The following is a 21,753-nucleotide window of genomic DNA, read 5'->3' as shown; positions in this document are numbered from 1 at the left end:
AATTAGTTATCATTTAAGCAACTTTAGTTTTTAGAATTTGTGACAATTAAAAGTATAGTTTTAGTATGATGTAAATTTTAATATTAATGTATATTCATTTAATTATATTTGTGTTATATACTGCTTTTATTTCAGCATGTTATTCTTTTATTTTGCTGTTGCATTTTATAATTAATCTATTTTATTAAATTAATTTTTCACGCATAGCTTCTAAGCTATCCATAAAATCATGCGATGTATCAAGCAGAATATGGCAAATATATGAAGTTTCGTTACTGTTCCCAAATTAATGATTTTCTACTATTTTCCTACAACTACTCAGTCCAATGAAACATGGGAAGGAAGGGATGTCTAAATAGAGATACAAAATTGGCTTCTTATATGCTAAAAGACAAAATCAAAGATGTGTTGATTAAACACATATCCTTTCCTTCTCTGTTGACAGACTAGTGTGGAGTGGGAAGTTCAAAGACATGGGAAGAGTGACGAAACTATGGATGTACAGAACATGACCCAAAATCAACCAGATCCCGCTGTGATACAAGTTTCTTGCGAAAGCACTATCATGGCTGGAGGTTCTCTGTCTATCAATATGTCAGGAACTACATCCGATCGTTACGAAAATTCTTACAAACCTTTGAAAAATCAATCTATGTCTTTGAAATCAAATTTGTCCAAAAGCAATAGCGCAGAATTAAATTCTCTACTCAGTTCACTGTCAGAAAGCAACATAAATGCTAAAAAGTCTTACAATAACAATGATCTATACAGGTCAATAATTATGAATCCACAGCATAGTATGTCAGTACTTCAATCAACTTTATGCAATATTTCGCAACGCTCTATTTCTCAAAGTAGAAAAACTGGTAGATTCAAAATTGGTTGGTTGGATATGTATTCTTGGCTTCGGTATGATAAAAGATCAAATCTGATGTTTTGTAAATACTGTAGGAAGTGGAGTGATTCAATACCTGAAATACGGACTTCATTTGCTGCAGGGAATGGTAATTTTAGACTTGAAATTGTGAATCATCATGATAAGTGCAAAGCTCACAATTTGTGCGTTGCTAAAGAGAGCGAAGCAAAACAAAGTTATACTTATATCATGGAAACCTGTTGATTCTACGTTATAATTGCATCTTAATCGCAGCTGATTTGTGATTAACTTTGCTCAACTAAGCTTCAACCTATTTCAATAATTAACAGATTATCTTTATCATGCAAAATAAGTTTTGTTTGCTGTGAAAAAATGTTTATAAACATTTTTCACTTTCAGTTAATATAACGCCATATTTGCACGTATGTTCATAATTATTTAAGATTGTGCAAATACTGTTAGGCATACCATGATTTCAAAAGATATGAATGTATGTTACTCGTTTCTTGTCAAAGGTATGTTCATACCATAGTATTTTGGAAAGCTCTTTAATATACTCTATCTTCCTATACTATACTCAATATTAATTATATGTTCAAATAATACTTTTTCTGTAATGCAGAATGTATAAACACAAGTTAGAAAATGTGCCTTCTTCATATTTTGTTTTTAAAAATTTTCATTACCGTAAACAAATCAATTAATTCAGTATATTTTTTTTGTTGGTCTTATACCTCTTTTACGAAGTTCGTACGATCTATTTTTGATCCAGCACGTGGAGTTCGGAAAATAGTGATGCACTTAGTATGCAATATTATACACATTTTATATTTTTGATTGAACTAAGAATTTTAATTTTAATGTTATTATAACATTTTGTAATACTTTATATTGGTATAATTATCTCTGTCATCTTCTATAAATAATCTTTTAATTCTTAAACCTTTTATCTTTTTTATTCCAAGCGCAAAGCACAAAGCATATGCTAAAATTATTCGATTAATTTTTGTTTGAAATTTTAGATATTTTAGTAAGTGTTACACGATAAAAGAATTTTATAAAAACAATAGATTACTTAGATATTTGTTTGATGTATCTTGTTAAAATGCAATAATTATTCGAATGCAACAGAGTTAATGTTGCGACCGAAGAAATTAATATATACATATATACAATTGCGGTCATTAATTTCCGGCCATTTTTAGAACAGTGTAACTTCTCTGAAATTGAACCAAATGACTTGAGAAGTTAGAAGATACAAATCGTATGTTTCAAATTTTCACAACAAGCTCGGATAAAAAAGTTGTAAACAACGACCTTTACAGTTTTCTTCGCGATTCCCACAAATTGCAACTTTTTCCAAAAATTTTTCACTCAAGTTAAGTACAAAACTCAAGTCGTTAGGTCGAATTTTAAAAAAGTTATACCGTTCTAAAACCGGCCGGAAATTAACGACCCCAACTGTACAAACAGAAAAAGAGGGTATACTTTACTATCGTTGAAGTTACAACATCGCTGAAAATACCATTTTTTCATCTGATCATAATTTGATCATCCGCTGTATCTCGTATCTCGTCCACACGTCCCCCGCTCGAAACTTCAACATGCCTAACCAGCACACGACTCAGCAGCCACGCGTGTCTCGGCGAAACATCGCGCTAGCTGACACTAACCGCGTGCCTTCATTCTTCGTGACATATTTTTTCCTCCCCGCACATTGTCGTCGTTGTCGCGTTCCTCCTTTCTCTCCGCCGCCCCTCCCTCAGTCTGCATTCTTTTTACTCTCTTTCCAGGTTTTTTACACCCGGCCGACTCGTATCTATACACGCCTACGCGTGACTATCTCGCATACCAGGCTTATGCTAATGCATGCGCATATCCACGCTCGCCGGCGTAGGAGCTCGCTTAATATTATCCGAGCCAGCGCCGTGTGACCTTATTTTTACGAGGCAGTTCGACAAAATTACGACTCCAAACCGCACTCCCTCTGTAACACCGCATCTTTTCAAGCCTCCAATTTTTCCCCGTCCTTTCACGCGTGGTATTACGCGCATAGTCAAAGAGGATTCGTTTGGAAGACCGCCAGCGAAGTGGTCGAACAAATCTTTCAGACGATCGAACGTTTTATCTGGAGGAGTGTGATCGTTCGTGTGGGAAATTCAGAGGGTCTTTCGAACGGCGTAAAAAGGCGCCGAGGATTGGAAAAGGACGGCTTGGTTGAGAGACGTTCGACTATTCTCTCGCTATTCCTGCTCGAAATTGAAGAGAGTATTATGATAATGCGCTCGATAAATTCCAGATTTCTCCGTAACGTACGCGGAGGAAGCAGCGAGCGAGTTTCACGCGAGTAACATAATTGGTCTGTCGTACGTGAGCTGGAGCAAGCTTAATCCGATCTCTCTATTTCCCTTCTTTCGTCGACGTTGACGACGCTTGTCACTGGAAGTGTGATAGGATGGAGTAGGATCTGTGAAGAGGAGCTTTGTTTCTCACGGCTTATCTTGTACAAGTTCCTCTTTATTTGGTGTATATAGCGATAAAATTCGATGCCACTTTTTCTTTGACCACACTTCGAGAACGAACAAAACGTACAAGGTGAAGAAGAAATTCATAAAGTTGTGGATAAGGATCGAGATAAAAACCTTTCTTCAAATTCCATAAAATGTACATGAAATTTGATTCACAAGTAAAAATAAGAAAAATCGTAAGAAATTTCCCAACTTAGAAACTCTCAAATCAGCCCTTAATTGTGGGACGAGAAGCAGCTCCGGGTCACATCTGACCCAGCTTCATCTGCCAACACTTAAGTACCTCTAAATCTACTCGAAATTCACTCCTAATCTCTACCACGAACGACAAAAGTACGATTTACAAAGGTCTTGCCTAAAAGTTGAGACCAAAACGAACTTAACATTCCCGTGCAGTGAATTTACACTAGGAATCCTCCTGTTCGCGACTCTCTCCTCGATCCTGTTCGTTCAACCGCGGGCGCAATCAACCTCAGCAAGGCTAACTTCTTTCCAGGTTGGCCAGCGGCTTTACAAGTATCCACCAGCCTCTGCAAAGGCCGTTCAATCATAAAAGCGTCAACATTGTCCGGCACGTTCGATCATACCGAGAGAGTCTCGGAACGTGCGTACCGATAACCGGCCGATAAATATACCGGTGGTTGGCCAGGCCATGGAACCAAGTTATATGAACCTGTCCTGTCAAAGCCATACGAGAACGAGGCAATTGTAGCCCACGTCCAATCCCTCTCTCTCTCTCCAAACCGTCTCTCCCCCTATCGTTTCCTACCCAGAGCGAAAGGGGAACGTTGTTGGATCATGCCAACGCTAGAAATGCTATCCTCTCTTACACCCCGGCCCCCGTCTCCTCTCAACTGAAATCCACACGGTGGACAGCAGGAGCAGCAACGGCAGCAACATCGGGTGCCGATAAATCAGCCCTGGAAGCTGGTTGCGTGGTTGGATGCATTCCGGGGCAATTGATTAAGCCTGCACCACTATCGGATAAACGAGCGCGACAACCTAGCGCGTTTCCATGAATAATTTTCACCGGACGATATATCGACGATTTAGGTGGCCTGCTGATAATCCGACTTTGAAGCGACGTATTTAAAGGTGTACGTTCTATTAAAGGTCGTCGTGGAACGGCTATTATTCATTGATAAGGCTAGTGGAAAGATTGCAGGTTGATTTAGTAGAAACGTTTCACTCTGCGACAAGGTGGACTACTTTATACTGGTTAATTAGGATATAAGACGCGTTGCTCGATTTACTTTTATGTAATGTTTATGATGCAAGGAAAGATTTCTAGAGAGTAGATACTTCTTTTATTAATTTTTATTTACCTTTCTTTACTTCGTTTTTTGCTTTTTTCTGCTTGGTCAAGTAATTCGATGAATCTTCGAAGGAACGAAACCCGTCTACTTCACGGAAATCTAATTCCCGGTGTGTACCATCATCGACACCGTTCCACGACGAGACACGGCTCCGTTTCCTACGGTAGCTGTATCCGATCCACTGTATCAGCGTTACGGAGAGTCACGTATGCTCGGTCGAGCAGGCTGCTCTATCGTCGTCTCGTGAAAGTCGTAATTTTAATAATTCATCGTCTTCGTGAAGCATAGAAAAAGATCGAGACAGGGAGAGAGAGAGAAAAAAAAGAGGAACGTTCAGTTGGAGAACGTGAGATCGAAATTAACCAATTACCCCGATGCACGGTCTCTCTATAATCTTTTTTTTCTCTCTCTCTCAATCCTCCCCTCTCTTTCTCTACTTGACTATCCACAAGCGCAACCGTGATCAAGGTTGTTATTTCGTTATCTGAACGATCAATTATCACTTTTATCGGGTGAAAAGCGTGGCTGTAGAACGTAATGGACGGTTGCAACACGCTTTTCGTTCCAGCTATACGCGTGCACGCGACAATGAAACACGGCGACAGACGCACTTGTACTTTCACGCCCGGCCAATGCTTCCGGAAAGCTTCTATACACCACCGAGCCGGGGGAAAATGGCGTCTGATTCGCCATAAATTTTAGACGCGGTATCCTTGCCTGCATTAGCATACACGACGGGCTGTTGGACACGTGGAAAAAGAGGTCTCCGTTATCGTGCAACAATGAGCGGCACAAGAGCACGACTTGGAAAGTGGTTTATGAGTTCCAGAATGGAGCCAGCCGCGCGCGATATGCTCGCGTTCGCGGGATCTCATTCGATCCGCTTCACCACTCGCCGGAATTGGCGCATTCCTCCCTGAGATATATCGATAGAACCAGGGGATAGAGCAAGCATTATGCTGATAGATACTTGTTTCGAGGTCCCCAGCCACGTGGATCGTTTCCAATGAGAATTCCAGATGCTAATGCGGACAAGTTAATACCCTGACCAGATAAGGGGGCTCGTTAGACCGAAGAGATAATTCATACGTCGTGCCGGAAAGAACGACCGTACTTGCTGCTGTTGGTCATGCTCTACGCATGCCTTGTTTTTTCTTCTCTTTTCCGTTCTTTTTTTAAGGAGGATTAACGGACACGTTGGTACACGGTGCAATTAGTTCGACCCTGGGGAATTAACTGCGGTGGGTAAAAGTGGACTCGCCATGAATTTTGATGGATTTTATGAATCGAAAAATAAGTCAGCTTTCAATTAAAGGGGAAACTGGTAAACTGGAGTAAAGATAGTTTGTGTGTAACGCAGAATTTCTACGAGAATATGGAGGAATTACTTGGAGAATTCCTTGAGAAATCGTGCAAATTATTTACAAGAATATCTACGATGATTGAAATCGTTAAGAACGTTCGTAATAGGATTCTAACAAAAATCCCCCTTCATGTGAGACTCTTTCGTCAATTTGACGGACACTTGCTCCACGTCTACCTCGCGAAATTACACTCGATTCGATCTCGTACCCTCGTATACTTCTCTGTCAATACGAGCAAGATGATTACGGTAATCAAACGAGAGGCTTACGATCGTGTGAAAGAATTGCAGTTGGAAGAGGAGATTAAGACGAGGGAGTGACACGAGTGACGCGTTCACGAAACGTCGTTACCAAATATCAGATCAATCCACGAAAACAAAGTAACCCTTTCTAACTAACTTCTAACTAACCCTTTGATTTCCATTGAATTTCACTCCGAAACGGTGAAAACAAAGTTTACCCAGCCGAAGAAAGGCGCAGTTGTCTATGAAATAAACGTTGAACCTGTTAGACCAGACTAAACACGCAACCGACGTGTCCGGAAAATTTAGAGCCGCTCCGAAAGTGTATCGCGTTCCAACGTTGGGCTTGGCGAGGCCGCTAATTGATTGCATCTCGAAAACGAACGGATAAATAAACGCCGAAGGGGAGACATTTTGCGTGTTCGATGCATACTCTCGTGCGCATTGGACGCGCATACGTCACCGTTGCACCAGCGTGCGTTCAACGAAACAGGTATGCACCTATACGCGTTCACAATGCGGCAAGTTATGCAGACTCGAGGCCGTGGATCACTCGCGATCCACGTGTATCAAATCGTTTCTAGCCGCGTATTTATTTGTTCTGCCACTCTCGAGCGAGGGCCCCGTGGGACGCTCATGTAAATCGCCATTAGTACGAGCAGTAACGGCTGCTCACCCGTAAGACTTGGTCCAGGAGCAGAGAGTGGCTGGAACAGGTCCCACGGTTCCCTCGTGTTTGATTCTTCCGCCGGCAACCGGCCTTATACACGAATAAAATAACAGAGAGAGAGATAAAGAAGCCGTGACACAAGTAGCTATCTATTTGCCGCGGTGTAAATGTTTATGCGGCCCATCAGGCTGGCCCATGGCGTTTTCGAGTGACAACTTCCTGTCGAATGGCAGCTGCTTTCTCACCATCTCTAACCACCAGTGACAATTGAACTGATGACGCCGCTGGTGGGATAGAAACGCGTATATATACACCGTCTTACTATCAGCCACGTCGATGGATCGTCTTTGCAATAACAACGAGCCACTGCGATGATTGCGCTAATAGCTCGTAACGCTACAGGCGTAGATGCTCGCCTATGCGCGCATCGATGTCTCCGTCTCCATAGTAGGAACGCTACTACGTCTCTCGCTAGAGAACGATCACCGTTACGAATAGAGGAAACGACAGATTTGCGGTGTAATTTCGTTTATAATCTTAGATACTCTGTATACTTTCACGTCAATGGTGTTCTGTTTAATTTTTTTATCGAGAAAAATTGCGTTAGAACTAACAGAGATTAGAAAATCGATTCACCTCTATATACATATATCGCCAATTTCAAACGTTACACGTTCGCTACGAACTACCTAATTGAAATTACACTAACTGTACTCGCTCGATACCTATAATCACGTGGTAGTTATTCGTATCATTCGCCGTGGAGAAACGTTACTTTACCGCAGTTTCCGCGTAATCATCCTCTCCCGCCGGTGAAATCTTCGAGCTTCGAGTATAGAGATTAGGTTTTGAACGCGAGTCGAGCGTAACACCGCATAATAAGATCGTAATTAAACGATTATTTAAGACCGGTAGCAAACACCTCTCGTCGTGCCAGGCTTTACACTATAGCCAGCCTTTAAATCAACATCGAGTTATACGCTATTGATGACTGGACGTCGAGCTGTACGCGCCATTTGTACACAGGAGGCTGCATTGAGTAACGGATAATTGCGTCGGCTAATAAATTAATCCAACATCTCCTTAGGGCACGCCCACCACAGGCGTACACCATCGTCTAATCCTGTAATAGGTACTCCAGCCACGTTGCAATTGATCGGCTGGGTCAAGGTGTCGACGGTTCGTAAGGGGGGGAAAAAAAACTGCACTTTAGAGAACTGATCGTTTCGACGACGTGAGAAAATTCGTACTTTAATTGTTCCGTCCGGGCTTAATTGAACTATCGCCGAGAGTGCTTTCGATAATAAAGATTCGCAACGACGAAACGAATAAATCCTCCAATTTTCTCTCGTTCGACGATATCGAGAAAATTAGTTGAGTCTAATTGCTGTATCTAAATGGACGTGAGCTCGTGTAATTCATTAAACGTAATTGCTAGCCTGCCGGTTCGTCGAGGCACAATATACTCCGTGTAAAATCATGGGAGGAGAGAGAAAAGGGATAAAACGAAGACATGTACAACGTGGAAATTTTATTTTCTCCATCGTGACGATTTACTATGCGCCTGGGCGAAACGACTCGAGCCGCTTACGTGCTGCGAGAGATGCTTGCAACGAGGGGTAACTTTTATTGCCACAATCTAATTTAAGGGCCGGCCGAGTTTCTCACCCCGCAATTTGGATTAATAATAAATGTAAATCAACCTCTTCTACTCCCCCGGTGGCTCTAAATTCCTCGGTGCTCACTGGGAGCAACGTTTTCTCACACGTTTGTTTGCAAGCGTCGCGTCGGTTCGCGGCGATGACGCCAGTCGTGGCAAGCAGGCCTTTATTTGATTATTCTCGACGAAGGGTAATGCGTTTACCGCAACGGACACACAAGAATAAACCGGTGGCTTCTTTTGTGGGATTTATTCAGTGCCTGTTGCACTTGATAAAGCTACACGAGCATCCACCGTGCATTTTGTATATTTCAGGAGCCGAGAGAAAGAATAAAACCAACAACGCGATTTATACACGCGAGAAGGCTACAACTTTTCGTATTTCCTACCTTTTAAACAATCTCACCATTCACCGAGCGAACCACAAAGAACGTCCTCGATATATTTATTCAGCTACACGATTCTCTCATCAGAATATATCAGAAACACCATTCACGCGCGCACTCGTTTGTTCGTGGTTTATTTTAACGCTAGGCGTGTCTTACGAATATAGCCTGGCTAGGAAGGAGTTGACACCTAATCAGCCGGATTCAAGATCAAACAGCGTGAAATACAATCCGCCAGCGTGGTATAAATCGCAATCAGCGTTCCTCGAACCGTCGTGAAACTCGTCCCTAGCAGGGGACGATTTAAGGTCCGCTCAGAATCAGACGCGTGCTATAACCTAGCCCTGAGGAAGTCGATCTGCCTGGTATATCCTCTCTCTCTCTCTCTCTCGTTCTCTCGAAATTCAAACTCACGAGAATCTCACGAGAATGTAGTCGATCGGATTCGATACCGTAGCCAGGGTAATGATCGTCGATGCGCGGAGAAAACGAGTGGAAAATTACAGTGCAGGAGGCCCGCGGTTCGGTCAACGAGAAAAAGGAAGAGGCATTCTGTCTGCGAAAGGGAAACTCTCGGTTATCGCGGAACATCGCGTGGTTCGACTCACAGGCAAAACTCCGTTCGAATAAGCTTTCGTGCTCCTCCGAGCATGATGATGCGGCCTTGTGTCGTGGTAAAAACTTGTTCTTTGGTGGAAAAAATTTTCAGCTAGATTTTTCTGCGGCAGAAACCGCGGCGGCGGCGGCGTGATCGCGATCATCTATTTCCGTCACGATCGACCAGACGAAATATACGCTTAAACAACGACTCGAACGATAAAGAGAGACAGAGGGAAAGGAAGAGAGGATTTAGAGATGGTTTGATCCTATAGAAGAGAGCACGCGACCAATTATTTTCCACCGTTAAAGTTTTCACCTGATTGTTTATCGTAACAGATTTGTAATAAATGGGCCTTTTACTTTTACCGTGTTAGACGCATAAATACCGGCGGACAGAAATCTGGGCACGTCGGCCAGAGTGTGCTTAATAAGAAGAGAAGGATAAGGTCTCGTTTGTCGAGAGGAACATGATGCAAAGAGTGCTGGTTTATCTTATGTGAGTATAACAACGTCCGTTTACTTTCGAGACCACGTTGACTGTTATCGTTGCATCTTAACGAGAATCGGCAATCTTCACAAGAGTGTCGTGCATAGACGGCCTTGCGGAGGCTCGGATACCGGCGTACTGGGTGTCTGGGAATTTCCTATGTTTTGTGGAAACGTTTGCATCGAACGATTCCAACAATTCTTCGAAATGAATTTACATCAACTTAATACTACTATACTTCCAAGTAATATCTTCTCCTTGTGATTTACTCGCGAGTAATATTTAATACGTTGAAATTTCTCGACTTTTTTTCAAACGTGTTATTCAGGTCAGAAGCTTTCTCAGAAGCTCGCCGGTAGAATCGTAAATTGTATAAAACATTGAATAAACGGTACGGGTTTTCGAACGGATAATCGGTCGCCATTTAAGATGAATTATAGTAGAAAGCTGTGTACGATGTTCGAGACCACTCGATTTCGCGTCATAAACGACACCCAGTATACCGGATGGCTTGGCTCAGCGCGACGTAAATGTTTGCGTATTTAAACGAAACACCAGCCAGGATGAAAATGCACGAGAAGATCTATGCACCGATTCAGGTTTCCAGCGGATTCGTAATTGGAGAGAGTGAAAGTGCACTTTCAAAAGGTACGACCCGATATTCATACAAATTTTCCAAAACAGTACCCTCGTTAACGGTGCTCTGATTGTCGGCAATCACGTTTCACGTATCGAGCCGTACAACGTCGTGAACCAACAGGAACAATACGAGTTCCACGGAAACCGCCTATGCTCACGAAAACACCACTTTCCACCGTGGAATCGTACCAATTATTCGTGACGCAATGCAAAAGACCATGCATTCGGTAAAAACCTTTCGAATTCCGTCCGGTTCGTTCTCTGGTACAATCGTCTGTGTAATTGGTGTCGTTCGAGAAATGTTTCTTTAAACCTACATTAGACTGTCGAATTTTTATCACATTTTAAGAACGTTCAATTCTTACTTTCTGCATCCTACCTTCGTTTCGAATCTAGAACCGCTGAAACCTAATCGACGAATCTGAGAATAAGAGGATCAATTTCTCGAATTCTGCTAAATTCCAAAATTAAAATTGAGAGATCACTTTCAATTTCAAAATTTGAGAAAAAAAAAGACAAGAACGATAAAGAAGAGCTGACGAAGAAATTTTCACGAAGCAGATATTAAAGGGTCGACTTGTCAAAGGATACCACTGGCTGCTCCAAGAGGAAACATATTTCTCGTTCGAGAAGGTACATACGAGAGAGGAGAAAGACGCGTACGTAGCCGGAACGATCCAGTTCCCATGGATACCACGATCGGTGTGCACACATACACGTGGATCCTGCACGACTTTGCCCGCGCAATGGATATTTGTTATTCATAAGCCTGCCAGTATAACTTCTGGCCGGCTTCTCGTTTGCCGATACTGACCTGCACCACCCGAGGCGTTGCTCGCGTACACCCATTTAGATCGTGGATCCGCGATTCGTATCTGGTTGCGCATCTTCCACGGGCGAGTTTCTAAATTCGACGCGTCACGCGCGCGTGAAACGTTAGTTAGCCTCGTTATTTCACTTTGAACGAAAGAAAGAAAGAAAAGAAAAGAAAAGAAACCGTTCCAATAAATCCAGCTGACGTGGCACCCATTTTGCATGATTTCGCAACGTATTCACACGAGAATCTAGGCTAACAGTTTGGCGTGAATCCAACGCGAAAATCGTAGAAACCGGCCCGTTTAATTTTCGTCCCGTGATTCCGTGCCGCGTGTTTTTCATCCGACTGAACCGAATAATTGCTTGTCCTCCCCGCCACGCGCTTTTCAAACGCTTTTACAACAGCCAGCGAATTGCCACGCCGCGAGAATCTGACGGGAAAAATAGGATCGAGCGACGCAATTCACCGGTTGTCCGCCGGAAATTTGATTAAACCTCGTTTCACCGGACAGGAACAATCAAACTGTTGCACGTTAGCCAGACGTGGATAGGGTGTTTCGATGAAAAAAAAAACGAAAAAAAAATACACACAGACGAATTCTGATTAAACGTCGAACCGGGGGAATCTAAACGTAATTTCGATCATACGAGCTCACGTATACGTACACAGGGCGTATGTATGTATGCATAAAATTGTCGTGAAACGCGCGTTTAATCTCGCTGGTCGATCGTGCTTGTAAAACAATATTCCGTTTCTCTAATGTATTTCATTGTTCCATAGAGGAATCGGTGGAGCAGCTTGGATCAGAGTTGCTTGTCACCGTGCCACGAAACAATGTCCGATCGGGTATAAAGATTTTAATCGCGAATCCACAATTGCCTTCCGACTCGTCTCTCCCCGTGGCATCGATTCGCGACCGGCCATAGATCACCGGTTCAATCTCCTTCGTGGATCTTCCCGATCTTCCCTCGTCTCCATAGATTTTATTACTTTAAACGCCTGTACGATATTTGCCGATAAAATATCTGCATTTCACTTCCACGGAGACTCGACCACTCCACCAGATACACCTATATCTATACACACGGGATCATTTAGGAATTTCTCCTGGCATTGTATCCAGCGTTACGTTCCGCTGCTGCCGCCTTTCATCGTTCGTTTGACTTAAGAGCGACCCAATCGTCAAACACCGGTGTGATATACGGCAATTTGACGTAAATTACACGATGAATATATTCCACCGGAGAGATATATCTAACTATAGATCGGAGCAATAAACAGGCTCATTACGGGATAATACGTATTAAATATAATATACAGCGACGATAGAACAATTACAAATAGAACAATTGCTCCGGTTTGCTCCGAGATGCAATTTATGCTACACGCTCTCTCACTACTCTCTCTACGTGAACTCTCGCTTGTTCAGACTCTCTCGATGGCCGTTTCAATGTCCTCTCATCTGGATACATTATTCAGTACACTTGAGAAGCCATTCACTCTCATATACAACCACACACGGAGATGTATTTCGAGGATCTGAGTAACACCTACGTGACAATCGAAGAACAAATTCTGAAAATAGTTACGCAATTCTAGTTTTATCACCTGCCGTGATGTAACACCGTCGAAAGAGCGTGTATATGTGGCGGCGAATGCTCTTTTTTCGTTTTTCATCCTGCGAAATTCGAGAGAAAATTGGAAAGTTTCGATCGAGAGAGACTTTCTTCCTAGTACAGCACCGAATCGAGGAAAATCTTGAGCGATACTCGACAAGGTCGCGAGCAAACTTTCCTCGCTCCGCTGGCAAACACCTGTTTGCATAGTTGCGTCCTTGAATGTCTGAAGATCGGGCAGAAGTATTCTTGGCGGCACTCGTGGCGCACAGAAGGCGGCTCCAAGTGGATTTCCATGTCTTGCTTTCACCCGTGTGATGTCCTTTAAGTCGAGTGGCTTGTTTCAAAGTAAGAAACGACGGACGAGGATGGTGGAAAAAACGCGGAGAGAGAAAAAGAGGATATCACGGGCCACGACAAAAGGTATTTTTAACCAGTGGTTACGTCGCCGACTCGTGAAATTTCGTAATTGCGAAATTGCCGTTTCCACAAATCCACGTCTAAGTCCCCCCCGAGAGAAGTCCAAGCTTCTCGTTCTTTCGCAAGCGAGCGTGCGCGAGGGCGTACGCCGTAAAAATGTCGAACGGGAGACGTCACAGCTGCTCTCTGAATTAGCACGGACCTCTTGATCCGCTTATTGCGACTCGTCCGCGTAACAGGATTTAAAAAAACTTGGAAATTCGCAGAACCTGCCGGTATAAATGTCACGACTGCCCACTAAATATCATCGTTTAATGGCTCCCGGTGATTTGAACGCGTGGAGAGGACGATATTAGCATATCTCGGTATTCGAAAACAACCGGATGACATTTCAACCGAGACACGATAAAAAAGAAGCTATTTCGGTGAGATCCGGGCTCGCGGAAAAATACCACGAGATTCGCAAATCTCCGCGAACTAAGTATCGTTAATTCGACTATTGTGAAAATTCAAAGGTGAACGCCGATCGATTCGGCGATTAACGAAAATGCAGGAAAACGACGGCGGAGAATCGAGGACGTTGACATCAAAGGCCGTGCGCGCTGTATTGTCCATAAACGAAACGTAATTCATAACTTCCCGACGTAATTCTTTCGTGGTGTGACCACAACAAGGGACATAATTACACGAGGCGTGTACAGTAACCTGTCCATAGAGTGGTGAGAGAGGCGTGGCAGAAGATTGGTAAAACGTGTCTTCGGGGCTCGTACAGATCCGGGCAAGACCCATTAATGCCATATGTAGGCTAATATCAAGAAAGCATGACAGACGGCGTGAATGTGCGCGATGTGATTGATGACGCGCATCATCGCCCACTCTATAATGTCCAATTTACCACGTGGGACCAATTCACACCAGGGGAATTGCTTGTTAAGTCGCAATAATCAAACCTCTCCGATCGCGTATCCCAAGTAGAGACTATCTCAAATTTATATTTTATCCCTGCTAATGAACGGAGAAAGTTCGCAAAAATGGTCCCGAAAAATCCTCCGTAGAAAAAGAGGTCTAAGGAAGATCTTTTTGTCTTTTCTTTTTTATCGACACTTTCTACTTGTTCTAGCGTAATAACGGTGACACGAGCGATGATCGCGTGGCCGGCCGCGTCCGGTTGTGAGACACGAGAGCGTACAAGCGGGTCCGTCGAACGCCGGACAGAAACTTGAACCTGCCCCGACAACGTCGATTTCACTTTCCGCGATCGAAGCGATTGAATTGTACAATGAGAAAAATCAAAGTCTGTACCGACGACGACGACGACGACGACGTTTAGTTTCCAGGTAATGGCTCGATGGTGCCGCGACGAGTCGCACCTTTGACAATTTCCAAACGTTAGGTCTCAACTTGTGCTAATTCGCATGGTGAAAATCGACGTCGTTTAAATATCATTAAAACCTGTACGCGAAATGTTCCTATCGATGCTCGGCTAATACGAGCTCCGAGCGAATTGCGTAAAACCGATTGCAACACGCGACGAGAGGTTTCGAGTTAGCTTTGAACGGAAACCCTCTTAAATTTCGTCTCGAAATTTCACCGTACAGATAGATCGTATATAAATAGGTACGAACACAGAGTAACGAGCGAAGAGAAACGATTTCCTAATTAAAACGCGTGTTCACGCGATCCAATCACTCATGCTAGCGCCTTCGACGTGATCGCGAACAAAGTTGAGAGGCGCAGGTTAAACATGGTTATATGCACACAGGTAGAGAGAGAGAGAGAAAGAGAGAGATATATATCGTTTAGCAGGCGTTTAACACGAAAGGAATACGAGAGGCTGGTTATTAATAACGGGGCCAGAATTCTGTCGTTACTTTACGTTATCCTTGATACATTAACGGCAATAACCGGAGCATAAATTCAGCAACTATCGGCGAACGTGTTCCGCGCAGGAAACCACCGGTCCGCGATTGCAAATGAGAAATTCTGCGGCGTCTCGCGGCTGCGAACCGAGCCGCGTATAAACGTCCCTAACCCGCGCGATCGCGCATAATTTACCTTATATAATGTACAGAGCAGTTTGACCTTTTCCATCGTAATTTACGGAAACGCTTTTGAGAAACGTTTCCCCTCCTGCAACCAGTCGGGTAATCTACGGCGTGGAAAAGTGAAAATCATTCATTCGCGGTGGTGCGGAAAACGTAACTGACCGAAATTGATAAATTAACACGTGTCACGGGTACTTCGCGTAAACTGTCCGTTCGAGCTGTTATTTCTCCTATTTCCTTCTGATCGTATCCGAGTGTAGTAATCATTTTTACGACACCGAGAACGGATTATTAGAATATCGTAACACCTGGCAAGAATGACTCATTGCTATGAGATATGGTAATTAGTTTAAGGAGTCGAGACACTTTACTTATAAAATATAAATATAATTAAAATAGGGAAAAAAGGGTACATACGCATTAGGAATACACATTTTCTGAAATTATTTTCTTGAACCTGACTCTTAGCCTAAACACTCCTGGACCAACGCTACAATCGCGCGATACAACCCTACTCTTTCTCGATTAAATTCCAATTAATCATCCCACCGTCCTACGTCCTTAATCTGATTCTAAACTCTTCCAGCATTAAACCAACTCACACGATACTTATATGGAATTTTTCTCCCATGCACCCTTATTTATACAAAGGTCAGATTTGAAAACCATCGAACCTCACCTTTCACGTTACTACCGTTCCCGGCCATTACGTAATAAAGAAGATAAAAGGTAGCAATACATCTCCTTAAGTTCGAAACAAGGCAGCGTAGAACCGCGGCCCGATAATGATTTCAATTTACCCACATATTATTTAGCAATGGAAACGTCTTCCATAATGGTACACGGAAATCGATCGCGGCGCGGCGTTCCCATCCTGTTCGCGGGCATACACACACTCCGACTCGTGCTCGTTCCATAAATCATACAATAGAGCCGTGTGCACCAGTGTGTATACTGTTCCGCGAACGCACGAAAAGGGCCTGTACCGATAATAATTGCACAGGTTGGGATATACCACTCGCAAGACGGTGCCAAGTAAATGCCCGGTCTAAGCCCGGATAATTCCGAATTCAATAACTCAAACGTTGTTCGCTAAAAGGCACACGGTGCTTGAAGTGTATCGCGCGAAAAACAGCAATGATCCATTCGCGATTGCACAACAACGTTTCGTTACCTAAGAAACAATAGGGAACGAGGCAATAAAACCTGTCCTAATGACGGGGAGCCAGGTCGAAGGATCGTGCGCCAGCCACGATCCCGATGTTTCATCGCGGGCGAAAAACCTGGCTAATTATCGCTAAAAACCGCGTTACCATACAGATACGAATCCGACAGAATTTATTGTCGGCTACCTCGAGGGTAAAAACGACGCCGCGCGATCCCTCTTCGCGGAGAGATTATCGAAAACGATCGATCGTGATCGAACCGAGTTGGGGCTGGTTGTACCAACAAAAGAGGCGAAACCTGTTAAATTCTTCTCCTCTTTTCCTCTTTCGATATTCGAGGGCAACATGTTGTTTTCCTATGTATATATATCGCGCAAGGTTCGATCAATCTTTGTCGGATTAGTAATGTATCGATTCGAAGGTTACTCCGGTTCAATGATTTTCAAAGGTGTGCAGGTTAATCGTGAAACTTAAGCGAGTTAATTTACGAGCGAAGCGCTACGGCGGGGAAAATGGTTCTTTAATATTCACCGTTGCAAAATAGGACGTGTGTATAATGTAGCGTTGGGCGAAGTGGCTACTTCATATTTTCGCTTCTTTGTCCGGTGTGGAATTCCGAGAGGAGAATATTCTTCGAGCGACCATTAAGCTCACCCCTGGAATGTTACTTTAATATTCACGAGCGAACCAACAAGGCAATCTCGTCGCCGCTAATAAACGTATTTGGCGAACGAGGAGACGCCATTTCCAGCAACGAACTACATCAGATATACATAGGAACCGGCGGCTACGCCCTTATCGGAAAGAGCTAATGGTACCGGTACACGCGGCGCAACCTCAGACGGCGGAATCCAGGCTAGCAGTCGATTCTCATGGCCTCTATCGTATCCTCGTTCCGGCCGACGAAAAATCGCCACAGTCGAGGGATTCGTTTTAATTAAAACCATGATTGACCTATCCTATCATGTCCCCGTCGCGATTTCATTCTTCTCTAGAAATCGATTAACCTTTCAACAGTGGGTACACGAAAATACGATCGAAAAACAGAAAATGCGAGACGACGAGAGATAAATGCGATAATAACGTTTAAACGGTGAAATATTTACACGATTCGTAATAATAAAAGCTACCGTGGTCAATCGTGAATTGACTCGTTACGAAACCGTACGGTGTATCACGGTTTAACAAGAAGCAAAAAAAAGAGTCATATAGTAAATTTCTAACCCCACCCAGAGTAGATCTGCGCACCTTGATGCACCTCGCTGAACTTCAATGCCTTGGTGCACCTCGCTGTGCAATCGGCATCGGTTCCAACCCCATGTGGGAGTGCATAAAAGCGGCAGGTATGGGAATCGAGCGAGTATCGTAGGAGATAGCTTAAAGTCGCAACGACCTACGCTTCAAACTCGCCATAAATTTTCGTCTCCTTGCAGTCACCGTGAGCTACCCCCCCTTCGCTGTCCAACGCTGGAAATACTTGGCACGACCGGCAATAACATCGAAAAAATCACCACTGTAACAGCGACGTATTGTTAGCCATTTCAACTCTTTCTTCCACCAGACACCTCCTTCATTATGTCAGAAAGATTGGAATACGAGAACTATTCCCGTCGCGACGAAAAATGTTAGCCTCTGTGTCACCGAGAGAAATTTCCCCCATTTTCTCGCTAGGCACCACGGCTATTATGTCAGAAAGATTGGAATACGAGAACTATTCCTGTCGCGACGAAAAACCTAACGTAACGACTTGAAAAAAAAAGAATAGCGACGTATTGGTAGCTTTTTTAACGATGCCTCCGTGTCACCGCGAGAAATCAACCCTTTCTTTCTTCAGACACCTCGGCAATTATGCCAGAATAATTCCTGTCGCGACGAAAAGAAGAAAAAACATATCTGTGCCAACTTTTATAGAACTTTTAGCAAACACGAACTCGTTAGCTTCAACGAGACCAACTAACGCCACTCGGAAAGGTCTTTCGAAACAGTTCCAATCTCTCGTAGCTGATTTATGCAAGCGGTAAATCGAGTTCGATGGGCTGTTCGAGAGAGGGAGAGAAAAAAAGAAAAGAAAAGAGGGACGTGGTCTGTGAAATTCTAATTTCTCCGTGTTGATATCGAAAGAGAGAGGATACCTCTGCCTAATGACCTAACCAGGTGGAGGCTCTTTGTAAAGGCGGAGGAGAGACCTGGAACCAGAGTGGATCTTTACGAGGCCTTAACCGACGATCATTAGGAACGCGAGGATCGTCCTCGCGGCAGCCGCATTGTCGCGACCCGGATCCAATCGTAGTATTCTCGAGGTGGATCACGACTCCCATCACTCCTCGTGACTGTCGTTACTCAAAGGTTACCTACCTACGAGACCGGCCCGCAACCTATTTGCATCGGGCGGCGCGATGTCGGTCAGTAGTTCCTTCCGAATGTTCCGTCGACACGTGCACTCCTCGAAAAGCCTCGATATCACAAGGATACGCAGAAAAATTGTTCCAATTTTTTTGCAATATCGAAAAATTCGAGAAAAGCCTCGATCGCGATCACAGCATCGATCACAGCATGGACATGAAAAATATAGGATTTCATAGTGATCCCTAGGGTGAAGTCTGCGTGTATCCCCCCATTGTGTCCTGCGATCGTAAATTTCGCGAGCATACAAAGTGAAAGCTGTCGAATTCACGTAAAGCGAAGATTTGCATGAAATTTCCAACGACAGGCCTTTTCGTCTCTTCCGTCGGCGATTTTATTCTTTAAAGGTCGTGGGTATACACCGATATGTTTCACCCGCGAGATATCATCTTTCGTGACGGTCGATGCAGCAAGGCGAAAACATCGAAGGCACGAAGAGTCCACGGACAATTTTACCAAAAGTGCCAATCATCCTTAATTCTGAAAAGCTCAACGAGCCATTGTTCTCGCGAATCAATAACCCATTTGCACTTGTTCACTTCTGTGCATATGTATGGAGGAGAGAACGAAGTGGAGAAATTCGACAGAGAAATCGACGTTAAGCTGATCGTTATTACGAAATCGCTAGATAATCCTGTTACGTTAGTGAAACTTTTCATACAAGTTATTGTCTATGAGACGCTAAGACTCAAGCTGACTTCATTTGCATAATTTCTAACACGGTGTTCCCTCGAACAACGCGAGGGTTAGAGACGTCGATTGCCTTCGTAGATGAAAATCCGCGTAATTGGGAACCACCACCCTATGTGCATATATTTACACGTATATACACTGCGCGTGATAACTATAAAACCACTTGGATATTTTCAATTCCCGTATATTGTGGTTGAAATAATACCGAACGTAGTAATTGAGAAACGATGTTTCTCATCAACAGTCCTTGAGAAAAACAGTAAGAAACTGGTTTGTTGTTGTTTCGTAACTATAGATCTATAGCTATAACACATCTTATTATAATAAAAATAAACGTAGGATACGATAAAACGCAGTTGTAGCAATAATTAATAATTACTGATGCGTAGGTCCTCTTCTGTCTTCAATTAACGCAATTATTCGAATGTGTATGTATATACTACGCAATTCATTATTCACGCAATTCATTATTACTTACACACCGTGAAACTGCAGCTACGTAGCTCGCAGAGACACACTGTTGATTGTTCTCCCGCACACAGCGGCAATTAGTTGACACGAACGAATAAGCTAATTACGTAAATTGTCCCGAAATTCGCGTATAACCAAAACCGAGTTGTACAAGGAAGCACTGTATTTCTACAAGACTCGCGACGGAATAGGCGTCGTTTCTCAAGGCACTGGTTCGGTAGCCTCGTAAACACTGACTGAGGACGCATCGTCCTGCCCGATTTCAGCTCGCTGTTTGCCTACAAGGCAACCTCGCGTCGTATAATATTATCGCGGAGACTCGTGATATTGTTTACAAGCCGAACATAAGAAACGCGAGTCAAAGTCGTATGTACATCGAGCCAAACGTAGAGCTAAATGTCCACGTGAGAGTGAAACTATCGCGAGTTGCTCTCGAGAGTGAAACTATCGCGAGTTGCTCTCGAGAGTAAAATTATCGCGAGTTGCTCTCGAGAGTATTTCTCGCGAGTGGACAGGAGATTTCTCTGAGAATTTGTATATTGCGACTTGCTCTCGAATGGATACAATTTCGGATTCTTGAGAGAACTCTCGCGCGAGTAAGAAATGCCAGGAAATAAAAATTAGTCGAGAAATGAAATTACCCATTTAATCACTCTATGGGTAACGAATTCACTCTTCCTCACCTTTCTTACTCGCCACGATAAAGAAAATTGCCAATGTACGTTGAATTTGTAAATTGACTCGAAATGAACGTGGAAATTTTTGAAAAAAACAAATCCACGAGTTGTTCGAGGGAGCACTGTATGTGTCGCTGTTTCCTGCTCGATATGATTCGAACGATTAAGCTGGACAACCGCCACAGACAACACGTTTATTACACCAGCGGACAAAACACGTGCTGCTACCATCGACGATTGACTTGTGCTCCTTTTCGGTTACGCAATGTATTTGCATTCCGCGCTCGGATAACAAAACGGTCGGCTGTTAACTCGGTAGTGTATTGATTGCCGACAGGAATACATAAATCCGATAGCAATGAGCAAGCTCTAGGCCCGCATCTGACCGAGGTGCCACCAACCACACCTTTCTCAGGGGAATCGTACGTAAACGTAGCATAGCTGCAGTGAGAAGGGATCGGAGACTTTTAATACGGAGACTGATTCCTCGAGTTCCATTCCTTTCTCCGGTTTCACTCTATTTTTCTACATTTATTCTTGTGTCTTCGAGTTGGCAGACAAGAGGGAAATCATAATTTCGTTAGGTTAGGAGAATTTCATTCTTAATATGGAATCTCGTTCCTACGATTAAATTAGAGACAATGAAACATAAAAGAGGTACCGGGCGTTCACGGTT

The 21,753-nt window shown here is 43.5% G+C and overlaps 1 protein-coding gene across 1 annotated transcript in view; it reads left to right on the top strand.

Moving 5' to 3' along the window:
* Positions 1–445: 445 nt before the first annotated feature.
* LOC108573543 (storkhead-box protein 2-like) overlaps positions 446–21,753 on the top strand; it is a gene marked incomplete at its 5' end in the record, with an annotated part of 36,163 nt that continues 14,855 nt past the window's right edge. Inside the window, 2 exons of the mRNA XM_017936005.1 lie at positions 446–797; positions 999–1,115. Coding sequence (XP_017791494.1) covers positions 446–797; positions 999–1,115 — 469 coding nt within the window. The remainder of the gene's footprint in view (positions 798–998; positions 1,116–21,753) is intronic.

The sequence above is a fragment of the Habropoda laboriosa genome, unplaced genomic scaffold, assembly GCF_001263275.1.
Source record: "Habropoda laboriosa isolate 0110345459 unplaced genomic scaffold, ASM126327v1 scaffold148, whole genome shotgun sequence".
Classification (NCBI taxonomy): Eukaryota; Metazoa; Arthropoda; class Insecta; order Hymenoptera; family Apidae; genus Habropoda; species Habropoda laboriosa.
The sequence above is the reverse complement of the archived record's forward strand: the minus strand, read 5'-3'. Positions and strand labels throughout refer to the sequence as shown.